The sequence below is a fragment of the Terrapene carolina genome, unplaced genomic scaffold (genome assembly GCF_002925995.2).
Source record: "Terrapene carolina triunguis isolate 2854851 unplaced genomic scaffold, T_m_triunguis-2.0 Scaffold84, whole genome shotgun sequence".
Classification (NCBI taxonomy): domain Eukaryota; kingdom Metazoa; phylum Chordata; order Testudines; family Emydidae; genus Terrapene; species Terrapene triunguis.
Window position 1 is genome coordinate 35041170 of NW_020664435.1, and position 21668 is coordinate 35062837.

At 42.4% G+C, this 21668-nt stretch overlaps 1 protein-coding gene across 1 annotated transcript in view; it reads left to right on the forward strand.

Annotated features, from left to right (window-relative positions):
- Positions 1-20664, forward strand: part of ABCB1 (ATP binding cassette subfamily B member 1) — a 74559-nt gene extending 53895 nt beyond the window's left edge. The window contains exons 22-28 of the mRNA XM_024197525.1: positions 3277-3377; positions 4461-4601; positions 10559-10715; positions 11779-11976; positions 17214-17420; positions 18432-18578; positions 20434-20664. Of these exons, the coding sequence (XP_024053293.1) occupies positions 3277-3377; positions 4461-4601; positions 10559-10715; positions 11779-11976; positions 17214-17420; positions 18432-18578; positions 20434-20631 (1149 nt within the window). The 3' untranslated portion in view covers positions 20632-20664. The remainder of the gene's footprint in view (positions 1-3276; positions 3378-4460; positions 4602-10558; positions 10716-11778; positions 11977-17213; positions 17421-18431; positions 18579-20433) is intronic.
- The last annotated feature ends 1004 nt before the right edge of the window (positions 20665-21668 follow it).

Sequence of the window (21668 nt, forward strand, 5' to 3'; positions counted from 1 at the left end):
GCTACAACTACAATGCACCTCAGCTGAGTCCAGGTTACTGGTGATAATGTGTAACGTCAATGGACTCCAGTCATTGTCAGCTGGGATCAAACCTGAGACCTTTAGTGCTTAATGCATGAGCCTCTACTGCATACGCTAAAAGACACATCTATCTTAGCCAAAGCTGTAGCAGGCTGATCAATCTCTAGCTGGTCTAGCTGCACCAGAGGGGCACAAAGTGCCACACCAAGCAGGCATGGATTACATACTTCCCCTAGCTGAAGAAGTGTGTCGCGAGCTTCAGAGACTTCCCAGTTGATATCCCGAATGAACTACCACTTGTAACACCACTCCACCGGCCACTCCGCTCAGGATGTCTTGAGGTCCCATCTAACACATCTTTCAGTGATTTCAGCTCTCAGTGATTTCAGCTGTTGGTAGGGGAGCCTCACTGCTAGTGCAGGCTGGGCAGTCTCTCTCATCAGAGACTGTCCCATAGCAGATCTAATGCTTAGACCTGGTTTTCAGTGATTTCAGCTCTATGGAGCTGCAACAAAAGACTCTCAATTGAGTCTTAATCAGCTCTGTCATTACACAATGGAGAGGATTGGGGGGTCAAATGGTGTCTAGGACCCTTAGGCAGAGCCCACACCACTATGTACAAAAACCTGACCACACCCTCTCTCATCTCTACCAGGCTTTGGCACCCCCGGCTTAGCAAGTGCAGTTCATTTGAGGATGAACCCCTCAATCAGGGCATACCAAGCACAGTTCTGCTGCCCTTGATTCACACAACAAGGATAACAAACCTTTATTACCCCTGCACCCAATAACAAAGTGACTTGCAATTCAACACCCGCCAAAAGTGGTCATTTGCGCAAAGCAGCTCCATCCTGCTGCTCACCTACACAGAGTGGATGAGTCCATGCAAACAAGGTCAGCTCCTAGAGTCCTCTTCCCCAGCTCATCACTAGATGTCAGGGGAGAGCTCATTCAGACCCTGCTTACAAATGCATAAACCACAAAGAAAACTCAGAACCAAAGATGAGTTTACAGGGTTGGCAGTTAGAAAAAATATATATATTTACTTCTAAGCAGAGCAAATTTGACCTGGAGTCTGTGAAAGACAAAGCTCCATTAATGCATTTTTAGAGTGACTTTTCAGAGCAGCCCTTCAAAGGGGTGCAAATTTCCAGTAGGCCCTACGGGAACTTCATATTTCTCTTTGCATAGGAGCCTGATATTGGACTGGGCTGCCTAAATTTTGTTATTTTAGATATGAGCCTGTTGTGTAACACTTTCAGTATCTAACCCTTACTGTTAAACTATTTGTCACTACATATTCTTATATCTAGTTGATCTAGGCAATTATTCTGCTTTTGTTTAGGGAAAAAAGACTCCAATGAGGGAATGTGCCAGCTAAACTGTAGCTTTTATCCTCTATTGTCTTATTCAGCTGAAGGATGAAAGTTAAATACACTCATTTCAGTTATCTTTTGTTTAGTGTAGGAGGCCTATGATTTGTGAGCCCTGAAGTCTTCAGTGGGTTACTAAGCATTTGTCACTGTTAAAATAAGGTAATTTGATGAGTGAGCAATTATACAGATTTAAATGAGAATAAATTTAATTAAAAAGGAAATGTACTTTTGATTACATGATTGCATAATACAGAAGCAATTCAAACGAGCCTCACTGATTATTCAGAAATTACAGTTTTTGTTTTATGAAATTAGTTTTCCTCTGCATAATAGTAATTTTTAATTAATCACACATCCAAATAATTGCACGTTAACTTCAGTGTTCAGGAATAACTGTGGAAGAAGCAGGAGTTCTGGAAATACAGAGCCGAATTAGTTGCTGTGGGGTTTCACCCTCAACTATTTGACTTTTAACTCTTGCTAATCCTTTCCTGTTTGTTACTTTCTTTCCTAATTCTGAATACTTCTGCTACTTTTTTCCCAGGCTACCTTGTAGCATGATCTATCTTCACAGCAGGGTGTGTGTGTGTGTGGGGCGGGGGGAATCTTAACTAAAATTTAAAATTAACTATTAGTATGCCATACTACAAAAAAAGCTAACAGAATGTTAGGAATCATTAAGAAAGGGATAGATAATAAGACAGAAAATATCATATTGCCTCTATATAAATCCATGGTATGCCCATGTCTTGAATGCTGCATGCAGATGTGGTCGTCCCATCTCAAAAACATATATTAGCATTGGAAAAAGTACAGAAAAGGGCAACAAAAATGATTAGAGGTATAGAACAGCTTCCATCTGAGGAGAGATTAATAAAACTGGGACTTTTCAGCTTGGAAAAGAGATGAGTTGGGGAGATATGATAGAGTTGGGGAGATATGATGACTGGTGTGGAAAAAGTAAATAAGGAAGTGTTATTTACTCCTTCTCATAACACAAGAAATAAGCGTCACCAAATGAAATTAGTAGCCAGTAGGTTTAAAACAAACAAAAGGAAATATTTCTTCACACAACACACAATCAACCTGTGGAACGCTTTGCCAGAGAATGTTGTGAAGGCCAAGACTATAACAGGGTTCAAAAAAGAACTAGATAAGTTCATGGAGGATAGGTCCATCAGTGGCTATTAGCCAGGATGGGCAGGGATGGTGTCCCTAGTCTCGGTTTGCCAGAAACTGGGAATGGGCAACAGGGGATGGATCACTTGATGATTACCTGTTTTGTTCATTCCTTCTGAAGCACCTGACGTTGGCCACTGTCAGAAGACAGGATACTGGGCTAGGTGGACCTTTGTTCTGACCCATTCTTATACTTTGACTTTGATATAAGAAGTCTTGTTCATATTAAATCATTTCCCTTAATAAACTACGGATTCCTGGTGGGATTTTCAAAAGCATCTAGGGGACTAACCGGCCAAGTCCCCTTTCAATAGATGTTGGGTGCCTAAGTCCTTTAGCCACTTATTAAAATACCACCCCATTCTATTTATTATGGCCTCAAGGTAAGATTTTCAAAGGCATAAAGTCAATAGGACTGCCATTTGTGCCTTTGAAAATCTTCCATATTTTTTTTAAAGTGAGCAGTAATATTGGATATCCAATTCAGGACACCTTCAATAGGGTTGATTTTTCAGAAAATTCTGAGCATCCACCTTCTCCAGGCCGTGTAGAAGTGAACACAAATACTCACTTGTCACTATTGAAAATTTAATTCTGTGATTTTTATAGCATTTATCCCAAGCTCTTTTTACCAGGTCAGAATTAGAAATTGCAGTGTGATCTTATTTTTCGGTTAATGAGCATATGCTCTCTATTACAGATTGCTACTGAAGCCATAGAAAATATTCGAACTGTTGTTACTTTGACCCAGGAAAGAAAATTTGAATTTATGTATGGACAAAATTTGCAAGGACCATATAGGTAATAGACATAAACTTTAAAAAAAAATCAAACTTACTTTGTTTTAGAATTGAATGTAAATGTTCACTAATAGACTAAAACAATTTATTCTCTGTTGGTGCATCACAAAATCTCCTATATCAAACCCAGTTTTGACAATATACAATATCTTTTGCTTCAAACAAACACAAGCCATCATAACCATAGTTGTTTCTATTCTTTGATTAAATGAGATTTTTCTTTTTACACCCTCTATGGTATTATTGGTATTTGCTATTGCAGTTCCTGGTATGTCCTCATCAATTTTACTTCTCTTGAAACTATGTTCTGGAAATTGAGCATTTCATTTAGCAATTCTTGCAACCAGGATTCCTGTTTTTTGTGTGTCTATGTGCACTTCTGCATTGTATACTGAGGCAAAACTCTTATTAAAGCCAATGGAATTTTGCATTAGTAAGGACTGAAGGAGCAAGTTCCAAAATTGTATAGTAGTTTCAATAGTAGACCACTGAGCAGTTAAGCTATTTCATCAGCCTAACAATACAGGCAATATAAAGCATCATATCATGTTTGACATAAAAGTTTGGTTGGGGCTCAAGGCAAAACAAAGAACAGTATATTGCTCTACTGGGATTAGTTTTGTTCCCTGCAGAATCAGGACTTGTTAATAATTTCCTTCTTGTGCTGTGAGGTTGTACAATTTCAAAAATATGTTGTTTAATTAAAGCCTTGAAACTTGTAATCATACCAGATTGTAAAATAATTTTAACACAATAATGTTCGGACCCTATAGGGTAGGACAACAATTGCTCCTGTCAGATGTGATTGGGATCACAGCTATAGTGATTTCTTCCCCTACCCCCACCTTTTGATTTATTCTTGCAGGCACATGGGATCCTAAAACATACAAGAATACTGTTGTTTTAGGACCCAGTCCTGCAGGAGGTTGGGGAATGACCTCATCCCAAAGTACTGAGCACTTGCCATTCCCGCTGAAGTCAATGGAAGTGAAGGGCTCTCAGCATCTTCTCAGGAATAAATACTAAAAGTAAAATACAGTTATGTATGTATATGTTATCTGACAATACTCGTTCTTCGTTACAGAAATTCTGTGAAGAAGGCACATATCTTTGGATTTACTTTTGGCCTTACACAAGCAATTATGTATTTTACCCATGCTGCATGTTTTCGGTTTGGTGCCTATCTAGTGGTAAATGGATACATGGACTTTAAAAGTGTGTTTCTGTAAGTGTCTTTTTGCAATTTCTTTTTTGTCCATACAGGGGAAGGTGTTTTATATACTGGGGATAATAACCTTATGAAGGTAAAACCAGGAGGACTAGAAGAACAATAATACGTAGACCATGGTTTGTCTACATGCTGACCTGCAGCACTGGCCTTCATCTTGCATTAAGATCGATAACTTCTGTTATCTTTCCAAGTCGCAATGTTCCTAATAAACATGTCAACGAGGGCCTTCATTTAATTATATATGAAATGCTGGTAGACGTTGGTATAGCTCTCAATGTGCCTTGTCTCAAATGTTGTGTACTGGCTTTTAAGGAAGGACTAAATAGAAATAGTGGAGGGAGTATTTTGAAATTATAGCTAAAGGTATGTCTGATTCAGCGGGTAGTAATTGATCTATTGGGGATCGATATATCACGTCTCATCGAGATGCAATATATCGATCCCCAAACACGCTCCCGTCAACTCCGGAACTCCACCAGGGCAAGCGGCGGTAGCGGAGTCGACGAGGGAGCCGCGGCCATCGATCCCACGCCGTGAGGACCAGAGGTAAGTCGAAATAAGATACGTCGACTTCAGTTACGCTATTCCTGTAGCTGAAGTTGCGTATCTTACATCGACCCCTCCTCCTAGTGTAGACCAGCCCTAATACTTAACATGTTATAATTTTAGCTTCAATAGTCAGCCTTTCTGATGTCTGTTAGTGAAGTGCCTACAGGCCCCAAATGAGATTGGAGCCCTTTTGTGCTAAATGCTATACATGGCTAGCTAGAGTCTCTATCAGAGTGTTTGTAGTCAAAATAGAAAGACAAAAAAGGCATGTGAGGAAAGTATTATTGTATCCCTATTTTACAAGTGGGGCACTGAGAGCTCATATGGTGTTGATTCTGCAAGTGCCAGCTCTTGGTTGCTGCAGCGCATACCTACATGCAAGATCAGGGTCTGAGTGACTTGGTGTGACAGGGTGGGACTCACCACACTACTGCCTCCTGCTGGTCATCTTGCAGATCGGTATGCCAACTCCCAGTGGTGTCTCGCCCACTGTCACTTCTCCTCCTGGACTCGTGTTGATCCAAGGACCACAGCATCCTTTTCAGGACACAGCCCTCTGGCTGTGCCATACTCTGCGCTCCCCCTTTCCAGGGGCCAGTACTGCAATCCAACTGTCCAGCCACTTCCTCAGTGATCAGGGGCGGGGGACCCAGGCCTGCCCACTCCTCCAGGTCCTGGCCCAGGGACACTGTAGATGGCAGCCATGTGCTGCGTTCCCTCCAACTGCTCAGTACATTTCCCTGGGCTACTTCCCCAGCACCTTCTTCACCCTTACCTCAGAGCCTCTGCATGCCAGACTTAGCAGTCAGCCAGGAGCTCTCTCTCACTCCCCTGTCCCTGCCCAGCACTTCTCTGTCCAGGGTTCTAGCTTTCTTCCACCTGCAAAACAGTCAATTCTCCCTCCTTGAGCTCCAGGGAGCAACTGACCCTGCTCTGCCCTGCAGCTTTTCTTATATGGGCTGCCAGGCCCTGATTGACTGCCCCTCATAGCGCCCCCTCCCATTGGCTGCTTTTCACACAGCCTCCCTAGGGCTTCATTAACCCCTTATAGGCCAGTGTGTGTGTGTGTGGGGGGGGGGGAAATGCCCCATCAGACACCCTCCCCCTTAAGTCCAACTGCCCTGGGCAGGGGAATTACCTTCCCTGCTTCCCCCACAGCTGTGCCTGCAGGACATGCCTCTCCTGCCTCAGGTTTTCTACCAGGAGGAGCAACTTGCCATTCTGCTCCATGTCTCTGAATTTCCCTCTGCACCTCTGCATTATTTTGTGCTATCCGCAAGGCCTGCTCGGTGGCTTTCAGTTTCTCCCATAACACCTAGCCCTGGCTCTGCAGGCTCTCCCAGCACCATTTCTCCCAAGGTCTGAGTCCCTACCACAGCTTGTCCTGCTTAAGTGTGGGTTCCCTTGTCTGTCTGGGTCCTCTCCGTCCCAGTCATCTTATCCACCATCTCCCTAGCACCTCCTGCTGGGCATGGGAGATTGCTCCATGCCCAGTCATCACCACCACCTGACCTAGCCTGGTGTGACCCACAGTGCCTAGGGCAGCCCTCACTGGAAATGCCAAGGTCAGGACTGGCTGCAAAAGGGAGAGCAGATACCCACCAGTCTTGGGAGTAACACTGAAGTCAAACTCCCCAACCTGTCACCAACTGTGCTTCTGATTCCCTACACTGGTTATCAAGAAGCAACACAAGAAATCACACAGCCCCCTTTATTGCATTCCAGTTCTCTGGCTCCCAATCAGCACCTAGGTCCAGTACAGTGAGAAGTTATTTAAACAACTCTGCTCACATATACAAAATGTTCTTCTGATCCCAAAGGGTCAGCCACGTTATCAGGTCAGTATGGGTTTGGATCTTACCCTAAATACCACACTGCCAGCCAATCCTTTAGTGTCTAAAACTAAAGGTTTATTATAAAGAAAAAAGAAAGAACAAGAAGAGAGATGTTAAATGGTAAAACAGTCACATACATACAAAGACTTCAAAGTCCATCAGGTTCCTAGTAGTACTGGTGAGTTTGCTGGCTTGAAAGTCCCTCTGGAATACATCCACAGCTTGGATGGGTCATTCAGTCCTTTGTTCAGATCTTTGTTTGTAGAAAGGTTACTCCAGAGCTAATAAGCAGGAATGAAGACAAGAAGCAGGACTGAAGACAAAATGGAGAAGATGCAGCTGCCTTTTATATTCTTTTGCCATGCAGCTTGGTTTCCTTTGTTCCAAACACAAGCTGCCCAGCACATGGCCTGGAAGCCTTAGAGTTCTGTCCATAGGCATGCGCCTGAATGCCTTGCTGAGTCATAAGGTGTATCCCTTGTCTTCTCTCAATGGGTCAGTTGTATAGCCGATGTCCCTTGATGGGCTGCCAAACAGGCTAGGCAGTGCTAATGCCAATCTGTCTGGGTGTGTCACCCAGATGCACAGCACAAGTTTGGAACTACAGACATACCATACATATAACTTACAATGCAAAGGTGATACAAACACATAAATGAGATTATCATACCTGGCAAATTATAATATTTGTGTAGATACTTTACACAGCATATCTGGCATAACCTATTGCAATTTTACAATATTGGTATTCATAATATCCTAAAGTGTCCCGCAAATTCCATAAAGTGTCTCACCTGGTTCCCAGGCACCCCTTTTCTATCCTGCCTTCTCCTAAGGGGGTAATACCGTCTGATACGGCCCTCCTCATTGCACAGATAAGAAATCCTTTGCTTCCCTTTGGTCAGAGGCCTCCCATGGTCCTTCCATTGCTCAGGCCCTTCCCCTGGGCTAGCCTTGACCTTACCACTCCAGTATGGGCACTCCCTCTGCAGGTACCTCTGTTGCCCAGAGGCCCAACATGCCCATCCCCTCCCTGTTCGCTTCACAGGTGGGAATCTCCCGGGCTGTCGCTCTTTCCCACTCTGTGCATAAGGCTTCTCTCTCCTATCCCAGTAGGGGCAATCTCTCTTAAAGTGTCCCCTCCACCCACAAGTGTAAGACTGTTCTGCTCGGGCTTCTGGCCTCCTGTCCTGGGGCCTCGCTTCTTGCCCCAGGCCCTCTGGCCCCTGCTCCCCTCCTGGAGGATCTTGAGCAAATAATGCTGCTCTTCCATCAACTGCCTCAGGCATTTGTGCAAGTGTCTCTGTGTCTTCCACTGTTGCTGGTTCTCCAGGATCTGGCTCATTAGGGCCTGGATCCCCCTTGGTTACTCATCAACCCCCTTCAGTGGGAGCGGCAACTCTGAAGTCCAGCCTGGGAAGGTACACCTGCCTTCCACCAAAAAGGCCTCCACACATGCAGCTCCTTTGACCTAAGTGTCTCTGCTATAGCCTTTCCCACTTCCCTTGTATCAGGGGTGGCTGTCCAACATTATCTTAGTCTCTCACTCAGCCCCCTCCCCTCAGAGGCAACCATGTGCCTGCATTCTCTGCCATGTGTGACAGAGTGGGATTCACCATGCTAGCACTTCCTGCTGGTAATCTTGCAGCTCAGCTCCACAGGTCGGTACGCCGACTCCCAGTGGTGTCTCACCCGCCATCACTTCTCCTCCTGGACCCTTGTCACTCTTCAGAACACGGCCCTCCAGCCATGGCATACTTTGCACTCCCTCCTTCTGGGGGCCAGTACTGCAGTCCAACTTTCCAGCCACTTCCTCAATGGCATGGGTGAGGGAGGAACCTGGGCCTGCCCATTAGTCCAGGTCCCGGCCCAGCTGCATCCCCTCCAACCTCTCAGTACATTTCCCTGGGCCACTTCCCCACAACCCCAGCACCTTCTTCACCTTTACCTCAGGGCCTCAATATTGCCAGTCAGCCAGGAGCTCTCTCTCACTCCTCTGTTCCTGCCCAGCACTGCTTTGTCCAGAGTGCTAGCTTTCTTCCACCTGCACGGCAGCCAGTCCTCCCTCATTGAGCTCCAGGTAACAACTGACCCTCCTCTGCCCTGCAGCTCTTCTTATATGGGCCTGCCAGGCCCTGATTGGCTGTGCCTCATAGCTCCACTCCTATTGGCTGCTTTTCAAACAGCCACCCTAGGGATCCATTATCCCCTCACAGGCCAGTGTGGGGTGGATGCCCCATCACACTTGCCAAGTCACACAAGAGATCTGTGGTAGAGCCCTTAATTGAATCCACATCTATTGGGTGAAATCCAATGGGAGGTTTGCTAGTGATGGCAGTGGGACCAGCATTTTACCCCTGGAGGTGGATTACGATTAATATGTTGTCTTTCTTGACCTACCCAAGATACCTTTTTTAAATAAGATAATGAATAGCCTTCTTGTGGTTACTACATTGACGTATTTGGATATAATTTACAATTACATGTTTCCAAAACATCCCTGTACAACTGTACTTGTGGCTGGGATAATTGGCTAACCACTGTTGAAAGTTAATCCCTCTTACATACTCAGATACGCCAAATAGCACCAATTATTAATTTTTAATTATTAATCACATTTATTATGGTAATGCCTAAGGGCCAACCAAGAATGAGGCCCCATTCTTCTAGGCACTGTATGGACACAGTAGCAGACAGTCCTTGCCCTAAAGAGCTTAGTCTAAATAGATAAGACACAGAGGGTGGGGGAAGAGGTAGAACACACAAGCATGTGAACACTGTAATGGCAGCAATGTCATGTGAATTCCACAATTTTTTGCAGGTTGGGAGGGGAAAGGGTGAATTAGGAGGCAATCAGTTAAATGGAAATTAAAGTGAAGGAAGCGGAGGCATTAAAGAGAGAGCACGTGAGAGAGGCAGAGTAGGGGAGAAGTGGGCAAAATGGGGAAGTTTGGAGTGAAGCTGAGGTGAAGAGACTGTGAGGGAGGACAAGGGTTGGAGCAGACAGCCAATCAGCACAGAGCAGAGAAAGTCCAGTCAAAGCTACTCCAGCTGCTCCTACTGGCTGGAATCTCTGATTGGTTCCTCCCTGCAGAGAGAGAGAGAGAGAGAGAGAGAGACTCTCTCTCCCCTGCACAGTTTTAGATCCAGGCGCAGCATGGTGGTGGGGTGGGGTCACTTTAGCTTAGCCCCATTGTACTCCCTCACCCATACGCAGCAATCCATGTTTTAGCTGTTTCTGCAGATGCTCCTTTTGCCTTCTTCCCAATATCCAGAATCTCACGTAAGTCCTTACCTGTCTCCCTGCTGCTAAAATTTGGGATCCTGCCAAAAGTTAGCAATTGTATTAATAAATAAAGGAAACACTGAGTTTGGAACAGAAGCTTGTTTCTCACTTTATTAAAAGTGGATACATTTACTCATGGTACAAGACTACTCATTACAATGATAGTTAACAACTATTATTATTTTTAACTCTAGCCATCCCCTTCCCAATAGTTTACACCCCTTCCTCCACAACCTCATTATTTGATATTTTTTATTTTCTCTCTTGTCTTGTTCTCGCAGGGTATTTTCAGCTATTGTATTTGGTGCAATGGCACTAGGACAGACCAGTTCATTTACTCCAGACTATGCCAAAGCCAAGATGTCAGCAGCACACCTGTTCATGCTGTTTGAAAGAGCCCCCTTAATAGACAGTTACAGTGATGAAGGACTGAAGCCTGTAAGTTGATCATTGTGTTATGGACAATGTCACCTACTACACTAACTAATGTAACACTGAGGTTTTCTTTCCCCACTCACAAGTTAAGTGTTTAGATTAACTGATCCTTGGGGCCATTAGCATTGTGTTTCATCCAAAAAATATGAGGGCCAAATTCTGCTTCTGCCTGCTCCTTCCTTGCATTTCTTTGTGGAGAGCCCTCTGCAAGGTCCAGTGAAAATGGGAACAATGCTGCAGAAGCAGCCAATTCCTCTTCTATGCAGGAGGAGCATATCCATGCATGGACCTTGGAAATATAATCAGGCCCTACATTAACATTGTAAAATGTTTTGGGATTCAATTTATATGCAAGACGCTAATAATAAATATTAGTGTACTATAGGAGCTAAGAAGTAGGTGAATCTAGGTGGGCATCACTCAAAGAGGCAGACAGGATGATAGCGTTCAGTATATTATTTTTATTGTGGTATTGCACACAAATAAAGATGGCAGGACTTTGCTCCAAGGAACTTACCATCTGACTAACACTTCTAATTTTTAAAATAATAACAACAAAGTCTAAGAAAATGCTGTTAACACTTACCAGGAATCATAAGTTTGACAGTAAGCATTTGGGTGCATATATGGTAATGATAATTGTACAGTAATTTAATTTGAAAAAAAAAACCCTCTAAAGCAGGATTGCTTTGGTACACAGGCCAAGAATATCAGAAGTGGCTATTGTTATTCGGTGCTTAACTTGAGACTCTCAAAGGGGCCTGATTTACAGAAAGCATTAGGCGAAGCTGGCGACCCAAAATTACCATAATTTTTGAAAATTTGGCCTTATGTTAAAACTGGTGTGAAGCAGAACTAGCAGAATCTCTGTCTTCAAAATAATTTTACACCATGTGTTAATTTTTGAAACGTCACAAAAAGGACCAGATCCTGGCTGTATTGAAGTTAATGGCAAAACTCCCATTGAAATCAATAGGAACAGGATGGTTCTAGTTCTCTGGACATTGTTTTATGATCTGTCAGAATTCTCCTAAAAATTGATCAGATGTTACCATTTCAATTATAGGATATATTTGGTGGCAACATAGCATTCAAAGAAGTGATGTTTAACTATCCAACTCGACCAGATGTCCAAGTGCTTCAAGGTTTGAATATTAATGTAGAAAAAGGACAGACACTGGCGCTTGTAGGCAGCAGTGGCTGTGGAAAGAGCACTGTTGTTCAATTGCTTGAGAGATTCTATGATCCTCTTAATGGAGAACTGGTAAGTGATTCCTTGTGAGATCCTGGTTAAATGATAATTTACCTATCTTATTCTTGTTAATATAATAAAATGTAATAGGTACTTTTGATATTTTTGTATCCTTTGTGAAGATTAAGTGGAGGCACTAGTGGATTTTTAGGGTTCTGTGTATAACCATAGTGAAGATAGGCAGAATGCAAAATTTTCCACACTTCCCCTATCATTTTGAGTTAAGGGAAGTGATTCATGGATGAAAATTGCTACATGGGCCTGATTCAGAACATACTGAAGTCAGTGGAAAGACTTCCACTGAATTCAATGGGATTTGGATCGGGCCCTATGATGGCTAATTATTATAAACCTATAAAATGTATTAGATGCAGATACACTTTTATATATTGTACTAATATAAATGCCCCTCCCTCCTGTATCTTAAAACTATGAGCAGCAGAGAAGTATGGGACCTTTGCTCCTTATTTTTAACGTTAAAGACCAAATTTATGCAATTTAAGGTGCATCCAGACATCATAGTGATGAATATTTCCTAAATGCTTACAATAATCTAGGTTTGAAATGTGTGTAAAGTGCATATAAAACCTCCCCATTACATAATTAACATTTAAAAAGCACGTACATATCAATTTTTATGACATACCAAATGAAGGTTACTTACTTGTGACCAGAGTTCTTCGAGATGGACTCTGCATATTCCCAATCTTGGGATGCTCTGACTGGATGCAGCCAGGATGGTGGAACCTTCTAGTAGCAGTGACAGTTAGGGCACCCCACCCCTCTTTCCCTTGCCCTTAGTGTTTCAGTGTGTCCTGCGAGCATGGTTATGAAAAGGGGAGTGTCACCTGTTGCTGCCTCAGTTCCCTTCAAATACTAAAGCAAAATACTGATTAACCCTAAAAGTAGGAATCTACAGAAGTGGGAAAGGTTGGTGGGGAGTGTGAATATGTAGAATCTATCTTGAAGAACTCCGGTTACAAGTAAATAACCTTCATTTCCTCTTCAAGTGTCCTCTGCATATTCCTGCTCTGGGGATAGTTTGGCAAGCAGTACTGTAAACTGGAAGGAGGGAGTGGAGTCCTAATTAAACAGCAGTTGGAGCATCGCTCTGCCAAATTGTGCACCAGACTTTGTTGCCACATCCAAAGCATAATGTCTTGTAAAAGTGTGAACTGAATTCCACGTACCAGCCTTGCATATCTCAATAAAAGGAATATGTTTAGTGAATGCTGCAGTTGTAGCAACCGCTCTAGTAGAATGCAGAACAGGAGGAGAAAGTGAAGCTCCATTATAACACTTCAGTACACAGTCTGACCCATCTGGACAGGCAAAGTGCTGAAATGTCCCAACCCTTAAAAGTACCAGCATATGAGTTAAATACATTCTCTCCAAGTAATATAAGACTGTTCTTATCGTATCCAAGGAGTGTACTCTAGATTCCCCTTTACTTGTATGAGATTTAGGGGAAAAAATACAGGTAAATTAATACTTTGATTAACATGAAACTCTGAAACCACTCTGAAAGAATTTAGGGTGTGCTCAAAAAACACTTTATCTTTTTGAAAAGTAGTATAACAGGGTTCTGCCATCAATGCATGTAACTCGTTAATTCTTCTAGCAGAAGTGAAGGCTACTATACAAGCTGTCTGTCTAGAAAGATGAATCAAAGAACAGCTCGTTTGAGGTTCAAATGGGAGGGACATAAGTTGTGTTAAAACTAAGTTTCAATTCCATGGAGGGGCCAACTCCCATACTGGGGGATAGAAATTCAATACACCTCTTAAACAATGTTTCACCAACTTGTGCGAGAAGATGGATTTTCCATTAGCATGAGTATGGAATGCTGCTGTTGCTGCTAAATGGACTTTAATGGAGGAGAAAGACAACCTCCCCCACCCCGGTTTTTAAGTACAAATATTCCAAAACAAGTTGTATGGGAACTGAGACTGGGTCAACATTCCTATCAGTTGCCAGATAACAAATCTTTTCCATTTATAACTGTAGCTTCTCCTGGTAGATGCTTTTTCAAGCATTAATAAGAACTTGCTGCACCTCAACAGAGCATGATCTTCCTGAATCTGTTGAAGTCCTATTGCCCACGCTGTTAGATGTAATGACTGATGATCTGGGTACAAACCCTCCCCTCTCTGGACAGTAAGTCTGTTGATAGCAGGAGCATCTTGTATTTGCCATTGGATAAATGGAGTAACTCCATGTATCATTGTTGCCACAGCCTGGCTGGAGCAATTAAAATTATCCTGGCCAAATCTATTTTATTTTCTTTAAAAAAAAACTTTGAGGATTAGAGGCAATAGGAGAAATGCATACATCAACACCATTCCCCAGTGTAAGAAAAATGCATCCATCAACGATAGACAGTCTCTTGAGCCAAAAGAGGGACATTTTGTATTGAATCTGGTGGCAAACAAATCTATGTCTGGAAACCCCCAAAGCCTGAAAAAGTTTGGAATAACTGCGTCTTTTACAGACCATCATGCATCTGTGAGGAGTCCCTGTCCAGACAATCCATGATCTCACTGTTCTTCCGCAATATGCAAAGTAATTGGGTAAATGTTGTATAGGATGCATCAGTCCCAAAGCTTTATTGCCTTGTTGCCTAGTGGCGACAATCAAGTTCCTCCTTGTTTGTTCAGATAATATACTGTGGACATGTCATCCATAGTCACCTGAATTACTACATCCTGTATCTGCAGAAGAAATGCTTTGAGAGCCAGATGGACGGCCCTGACAAGGAAGAGGCAGGAGTTTGCATGGAGGAAGGGCTTTGAATTGGACAGTATAACCTTCCTTTACTGTGTCGAAAACTCACCTGTCTGATGTGATAGTTGTCCATACATCATAAAATTGGGATAGATGGTCTCCAAAAATACAGATAGGATTTTCTGAAATTGGTTCAAAGCTCTTGATTATCATGTCAAACCTGTGGCTTGACATTTTGCAGGGAGGATGTGGCCGAGGAATTCTTTGTTGTTATCTGGGATTTGTAGGATTTCTTCCTTTCCTGTGATTGAGAGGATGCTTGTTGTAGTTCCTGCTATTGTGATAGTATGGATGTCTCCTTTGATTAAAGAAAGATGAAGAGGAAGAAGGTGAAACATATTGCCTATGATATCTGAACACAGGTTTAGGTGTACTCCCTCAGTAGCCCCAGAGATCTAGCTGTGGAGCAAGGCTCTATCTTCTCCAATATCTCATCAGTTTTTGTACTATATAGTCCACCCCCTTCAAAGGGTAAGTTCTATACTGTAGATCTCATTTCCATAGGAAGAGAAGAAGATCATAACCATGAATGCCTACGTAGAGCTATTGCCAATGCCACAGATCTCAGAGTGGTGTCAGATACATCAAATGATGCCCTAAAGGCATTACTGGTCACATTTTGACTCTCTTTGATGAAAGTTGATAACTTTTTCTGAATCTCTCAGAGATGTTTGGTGAAGATTGACATGTTCTCCCTCAGTTGAAACTAATACCTGGCCATCACTGCTTGACAGTTTGCCACTTGCATGTTGAAGGAAGCAGAAGAAAACAATTTTCTCCCAAGAGAGTTCAACTTTTTCCTTCTTTATCATAAGGAGTAGAGTGTTGAAGACCTGACCTAGGTTTTTGAAGCACTGCTGCTAGAACAAGAGAATCTCTCAGGTGGAATTTGGTAGAACTTGTCAGCCTTTTTTGAAATTGGTTGGCATGGTGCTGGATTAGAGACAAAAGGAATTTTTGCTGATGCCAGAGCCCTTCTACATGGGCAATAAAACTGTAGACCCAGACCCAGAATGTCAAAAACTTTATGTGCAGCCTCCTTCAAAGCCACCTAAGGTAATTTTAAAGTGGATGCCATTCTGTCCACTAATTTGTGAAAGTGAATTGCATCGCCTGAAGGAGATGATGCTGTTGTTACTCCCACATTGAGATCAGATGAATCACTTTCTGGTTCCATGAAGTCTTGGAATTCATCCTGTGGAGATCCCTCCTGATATTCCTCTTCCAAGAGGATATCCAGTGCCAAAGAAGAGGAATGTTCCCTAGCTCTAAGATCTGAGTGTTCTGATTGAAGATGATCCAACCAGAAAGACAGATTTTCTGTTATGGTATTCATAAATAGGAGTTGGCTAATATGGCCAAGGCATACAAGGAGGCATAGGCCAGTCTTGTCAGTTTCCCCAACCTCCTATCGTATCACCAGCTTGATACATAGGATATCCACGAGTATTACTTTGAGGAGGAAGACTTTGCGTAGGAAATACTTGCGTCTCTGTTATGAGACTTGTATCCGGCTCAACCACCAATTCTGGATCTGACCCCAAAGCAATCAGTGAGATAGCTGATGCAGGGATCTGAAAAATGGAAAGTGGCAAGCCAGTTGGAGTCTTAGATGGTGGGCATATTGATTCAGAAGATCCCCCACGTTGAGTAACTCGTCTCAGTCTCTTATCAGGCTAATATTGCAGTAATATCGGATCCATTAAAACATGCATCTGAATGAAATTTGCGCTGTAACCATGTAGCAGGGTCCCCTTTGGTTCTGCCTCTGCTGCAAACTGCAGCCACTGGGAGCTTCCGGCGGCTGTGCAAATGTAAACAAACTGTCTGGCGGCCCGCCAGCAGATTACCCTGATGGGCTGCGTGGTTGCCCACTACTGCTCTAGGTGCTTACAAATTGATAGTTACATAATTTGTTCCAGTATCTTTCCAGGTATCAAAGTCTATATCTTACAAGGATAATTATAATCCTGTGTTTGAAGGGAAATTTCTTCAGACTGGCTATTTTTTATAAAGCATCCAGCCCCAAAACACTCACAATCTAAGGGCTTGACTACGTGGGAAAGTCTTGCCAGTTATACCGGTATAATTGTAGCAGTTTAAATTCAGAACTTAACTTATACCTGTAAAACATTGCCTTGTAGACAAGACCTAAAAGTGTGATTTTACTCAATTCTGCAGTGTTTGCTTTGTGTATCACTTTATTTATTTTTTATAAATATGTACAACATTAGAAGGAATAAGGCTCAAGGTTAGAAAGCTAGTCTAAGGAACTGGGATTGGAAGCTTGAATTATCTCCTTTGAGATTTCCTTACGAATGAACTGAAGCCACCAAAATGATTGTATAAAGTATTTTGCAAAGAATTGTTGATATTAGCTATACAGAATGGAAAAGTTAATGTAACATTTTTCGTGTAAGCCAAAGCTTTCCTATCTCTGACATTTAAGTATTCTTGCTTTTTAGCTGCTGGATGGCCAAAATGCAAAGGCATTAAATATCCAATGGCTTAGAGCTCAGATTGGTATTGTCTCACAAGAGCCGATCCTGTTTGACTGCAGTATTGCTGAGAATATTGCATATGGAGATAACAGTAGAGAGGTGTCATCTGAAGAGATTGTAAATGCAGCAAGAGCAGCCAACATACATTCCTTCATTGACTCTCTGCCAAATGTAAGTTAAACCTTTTGTTTCTTACTCAAAACGAAGGGTGACTTACAAAGAAAAATAAAAAGGAGTTATGCCCTTTTATGCTCCTCTGGGATGTAAAGGAACCTAAAAGGGTTTGTTTTTTCCATGCCTTATTACATTAGAAATTCAAGTCTTCTCTACAACATTTTTTTCTGGAAGACTCCATAGGCCAGTGGAGAACTAGGTTTATGAAAACAAGCATGTGAAACCTGATTAATTGAGAGAGATAAATGCTTTTAATTAAAGATTGTTTAAAATATTTTGTTTGTTTGTTTTGTTAGCCCCTTGTTATCTAAAACACTTGGTAGAAATTATTTTTGTTAAAGGTTCAGTTAGGGGCTGAGAACATTGCCAGACTGAATCATCCAACAAATCATATGCAATCCTTACAGTGTAACAAACAAAAGCTAGTGCAGGCTTTGAGGGAGCACCAACCAGTTCATTAGTAAACTGTATGCATATTTTAAAAACTAACATTTTTGGATGCCCCAAGTCAGACGTGACTGTCAATTAGATATGTACATAATTTAGATTAAAACCATAACATTCTCTTTTTTAAGTTATGATTTTCCCTTCAAAGTGAACTCACGAGGGGAAAGATGGTCCAGTGGTTAGGATGCTAGCCTAGGACTTGGGAGACAATAAAGGGGTAGTTCAATTCCTTGACTTGCCATAGACTCCTGTGTGAGCCTCTCAGTTCCCATCTGTAAAATGGGAATAATACACTTTCCTACCTCACAGGAGTGTTGTGAGGATAAATACATTAAAGATTGGGATGTTCAGGTAGTATGGTAATGGAGGTCATATAAGCACCTAAGATGGACAGATGTTTTTGGCCTTCAATAATTGTGGTCATCTGCTTTCAAAGAACTGCTGAAATAAAATAGCCAAGAGTAGAAAGCACATGCTCTATTGGACTCTGTGATTTAAGTCCAAATCCAGGCTAAATTGCTGGTTGGATGCACCTTCTAAACTTGTGTTTATTGTATTTAGAAATATAATACCCGTGTGGGAGACAAAGGAACTCAGCTCTCGGGTGGTCAGAAGCAGCGTATTGCTATTGCTCGAGCTCTTGTACGTCATCCTCAAGTTCTGCTACTGGATGAAGCCACATCTGCTCTAGATACAGAAAGTGAAAAGGTATCTTGTTTGTGTACACAGGGGGAATCTAAAACCATGGCTGTTAATACAACAATTGCGATTACCACTTTGATTTCCATAAATGCCTGTAAAAGTCCAAAGTCTGGAAATCTAGAACTTTTCTACAAATGAGATGCATATATACTGAGGCATTATCTCATTTGTATAAATGACAGCAACTGTCTAAATCTAGATTACCCAAATCCAAATATCTTTCTATGAAACTGTCTTCAATTACTTTTCTATTGCCTACTGTCAGAAGAATGCAAAAGGCTAGATCCCCCTTCTTCTTCTTTCTCCCCCATAAACACACTTGGCTAAATCTCCCTCTCCCCAGGGACTCTGGCATGTCTAGGCCCTCACTCCAGTTAGGGCAGGCTTTCTGCAACAGAGACCCCATCTACAGCAACACTCTGATCAGCATACAACTCTCCTCCAATCATACAGCTGGGCCCTAGAGCTTCATCCCCAACTCTTCTCCCCTAAAGAAGAACAGCTAGAGTGACACATTACACTGGGTGTATCTCTATGGCAGTAGGCTAGTTGGAGGCAGTACTGTAAAAAACATCTTTATGGTTGGAGTCCTCCAGGATTCTAACCATAGAGTAGTAGGTCTCAGAATTGAGACAGCAGGTTCAAACAGCTGCTCTGGATCTTGGGGAGGATACAAGAAATCAGGAGTCTCCTGTGTGATCTGGGAGACTTGGCAGCTCTGAGAAATATTTCTGGGAAACATATTCTCCAATTTTAAGTCTTGGTTTAGTCAATTTTATTTTTTACTGTACTCTTTGCTCCCCCCCCCCCATTCTTCCCCACATGGTCATTTCTGCAAGGAAAGAATCTCATGGCTTTTTGTTTGCTTTCTTTTTTTTGTGCCTTTAGGGTGCACTTGGGTGACATTTTCAAGCTTTTCCCTGCAACCATGACAGCCAGAGACTTGCTTCCTTTTTAAAAATGGAAGCTGAGATCACTTTTCTCCAGGAGCTGGGGCTTTAAGAAAAATACTTATCACAAGACATGCCATAAAGTTATGAAATTTGGCAACGCTGGTTCAGTGTTGCCAACGCTCACAATTTTATTGCGAGTCTCTCAGTATTTGTTCTTGATCAGGAGCTGGGCCTGCAATAATATGATTGTGAGAAATTCAGCTGTCATTTAAAAAATATTTTCTTGGTTTGTGAGAAAAGCTTGAAAACATGACCCAAGTGCTTCCTAAATGTGCAGAAACCAGAAGACAAATAAAAAACAATCCAAAATAGTATTTCTTTAAAAATCTCAAGATTTATTTCATGAGATTTTGTGGCCTGTCTCCTGATTTTTGACGACTTGCAGTTGACAATACTGATATGTGGCCCACTGCTGTCAAAACAGGTTTCTCTGTAGTTTTAAAGTGAACTTAGTGCTCATGAAATACCAGAATGACTTCCTTACAACTGCGGCAATACAAGCATTCCACCACTACTTAAAACTGGCCTAAAAGGAACCAGCTCTGTGCCTGTACAATACTTGGTCTTTCTGCTGAGATTGCCAACAAGGCTGCCAGCTGTGATGATTTTGGTGATGTGGACACAGGTCTTTAGCAATTCTCCTGAGATGTTTACCACCTTAGTTCAAATAGGTATCCAACCATTTATCAATATTAAGAGCTCTCGCTCATCGTGAACACAAGCTAGATTTAAAACAGGAAGCTAGACATTCATCCCATTACTGTTCCCTGGAGTCATTCAACCTCATCTCTCTCACTGGTAATTTATAATTTAAATTAAAAGATATCAGATACCTCATTTACTAACAGCTGGAAGGGGTTTCTATGCATTACTTGACAAATGTATCTTCTGCTTTGGTAATTGAATAGGTTGTCCAAGAAGCACTGGATAAAGCAAGACAAGGTCGCACCTGTATTGTAATAGCTCATCGCCTGTCCACTGTGCAGAATGCTGACAAGATAGTGGTAATCCAGAATGGAAGGGTCGTAGAACAAGGAACACATCAGCAACTCTTGGCTGAAAAAGGCATCTACTATTCTCTAGTTAATGTTCAAGCTGGACCATGAAACGTGAATTAAAAGCAGTGCCATATTTCTGAAGTGTTATTGTGCAATTGTTTTAATACTTTGCAAAAGACAGTATTAGCAATCAGTCTTAGTACCTTTGTTTTTAGGAAACCCTGTAAAGAGAAGAGGTCCTGTTAAACCCTGGAAAGCCAAGAAACACTGAACCAAACATATATCAATGTCCTCAATTATTTCATAATCTAAACGCTTAGGCCTGCAGCTCCAGCCACTAAGAGTTCTGTTACTGGTTCTGTCACTGTCTTAACCTGTTGTCACAACCTGGCCCCGTTTCCCTCTAGTCTGGATGGATACAAGTTTGTTGTGAATGGATCCAATCCCTAAATCCCATGTGCTTCTAAGCCTCCCTGAGTTTGGGTAGTGACTGATCTGGAGCTAGTAGCAGTGATCTCTCAGGCACACTGCCAGGTGCATGTGCCACCCTTCTTGGGAAGGGAGGGCCCAGAATCTGGCCACCTAGACCCCAGAACTAGTGCCCCAGCTATCCCAAGGCCAGTGGTTTAGACAGGTTCCCCCAGAGTCCACTTAGTTGTCACAGCTCTGGTTTTCTAGATATACCTTTCAGGGACAACCTGGCAGCAAAGCAATGAACACAGGCTTAGCAAAGGAATTCTTAACCACAATCACTTTATTGTTAAAGCACAAGGAAGTTACAGATCTATGGAAATCAACAAACGGTCCTGAATGCAATCCCCCTGGTCCAATCTCACCCTGTCTGGGAATCCTGGTTCTGGTCAGCGTCCTCAGGCAGTTACTGTCCTGCCATCACTCTCTCCAGCAAGTTCTGCTTATAGGTGCCAATGGTATGGCCCTTTGTTAGCAAAGCAGCCACCTTTTAAAAATGGCCTCTATCCCATTTCTATCCATGTGTTTTGGCTTGTGAGGTTCCCAGCTTTGTTCCTCACTCCTCCACTGTTAAGCTGACATAAGCTCTGGTGTAGACACCACTTGGCTGACAGAAGAATTCTTCCATCGACCTTGCTACTGCCCCTTAAGGTGGTGGATTTAGTACAGCAATG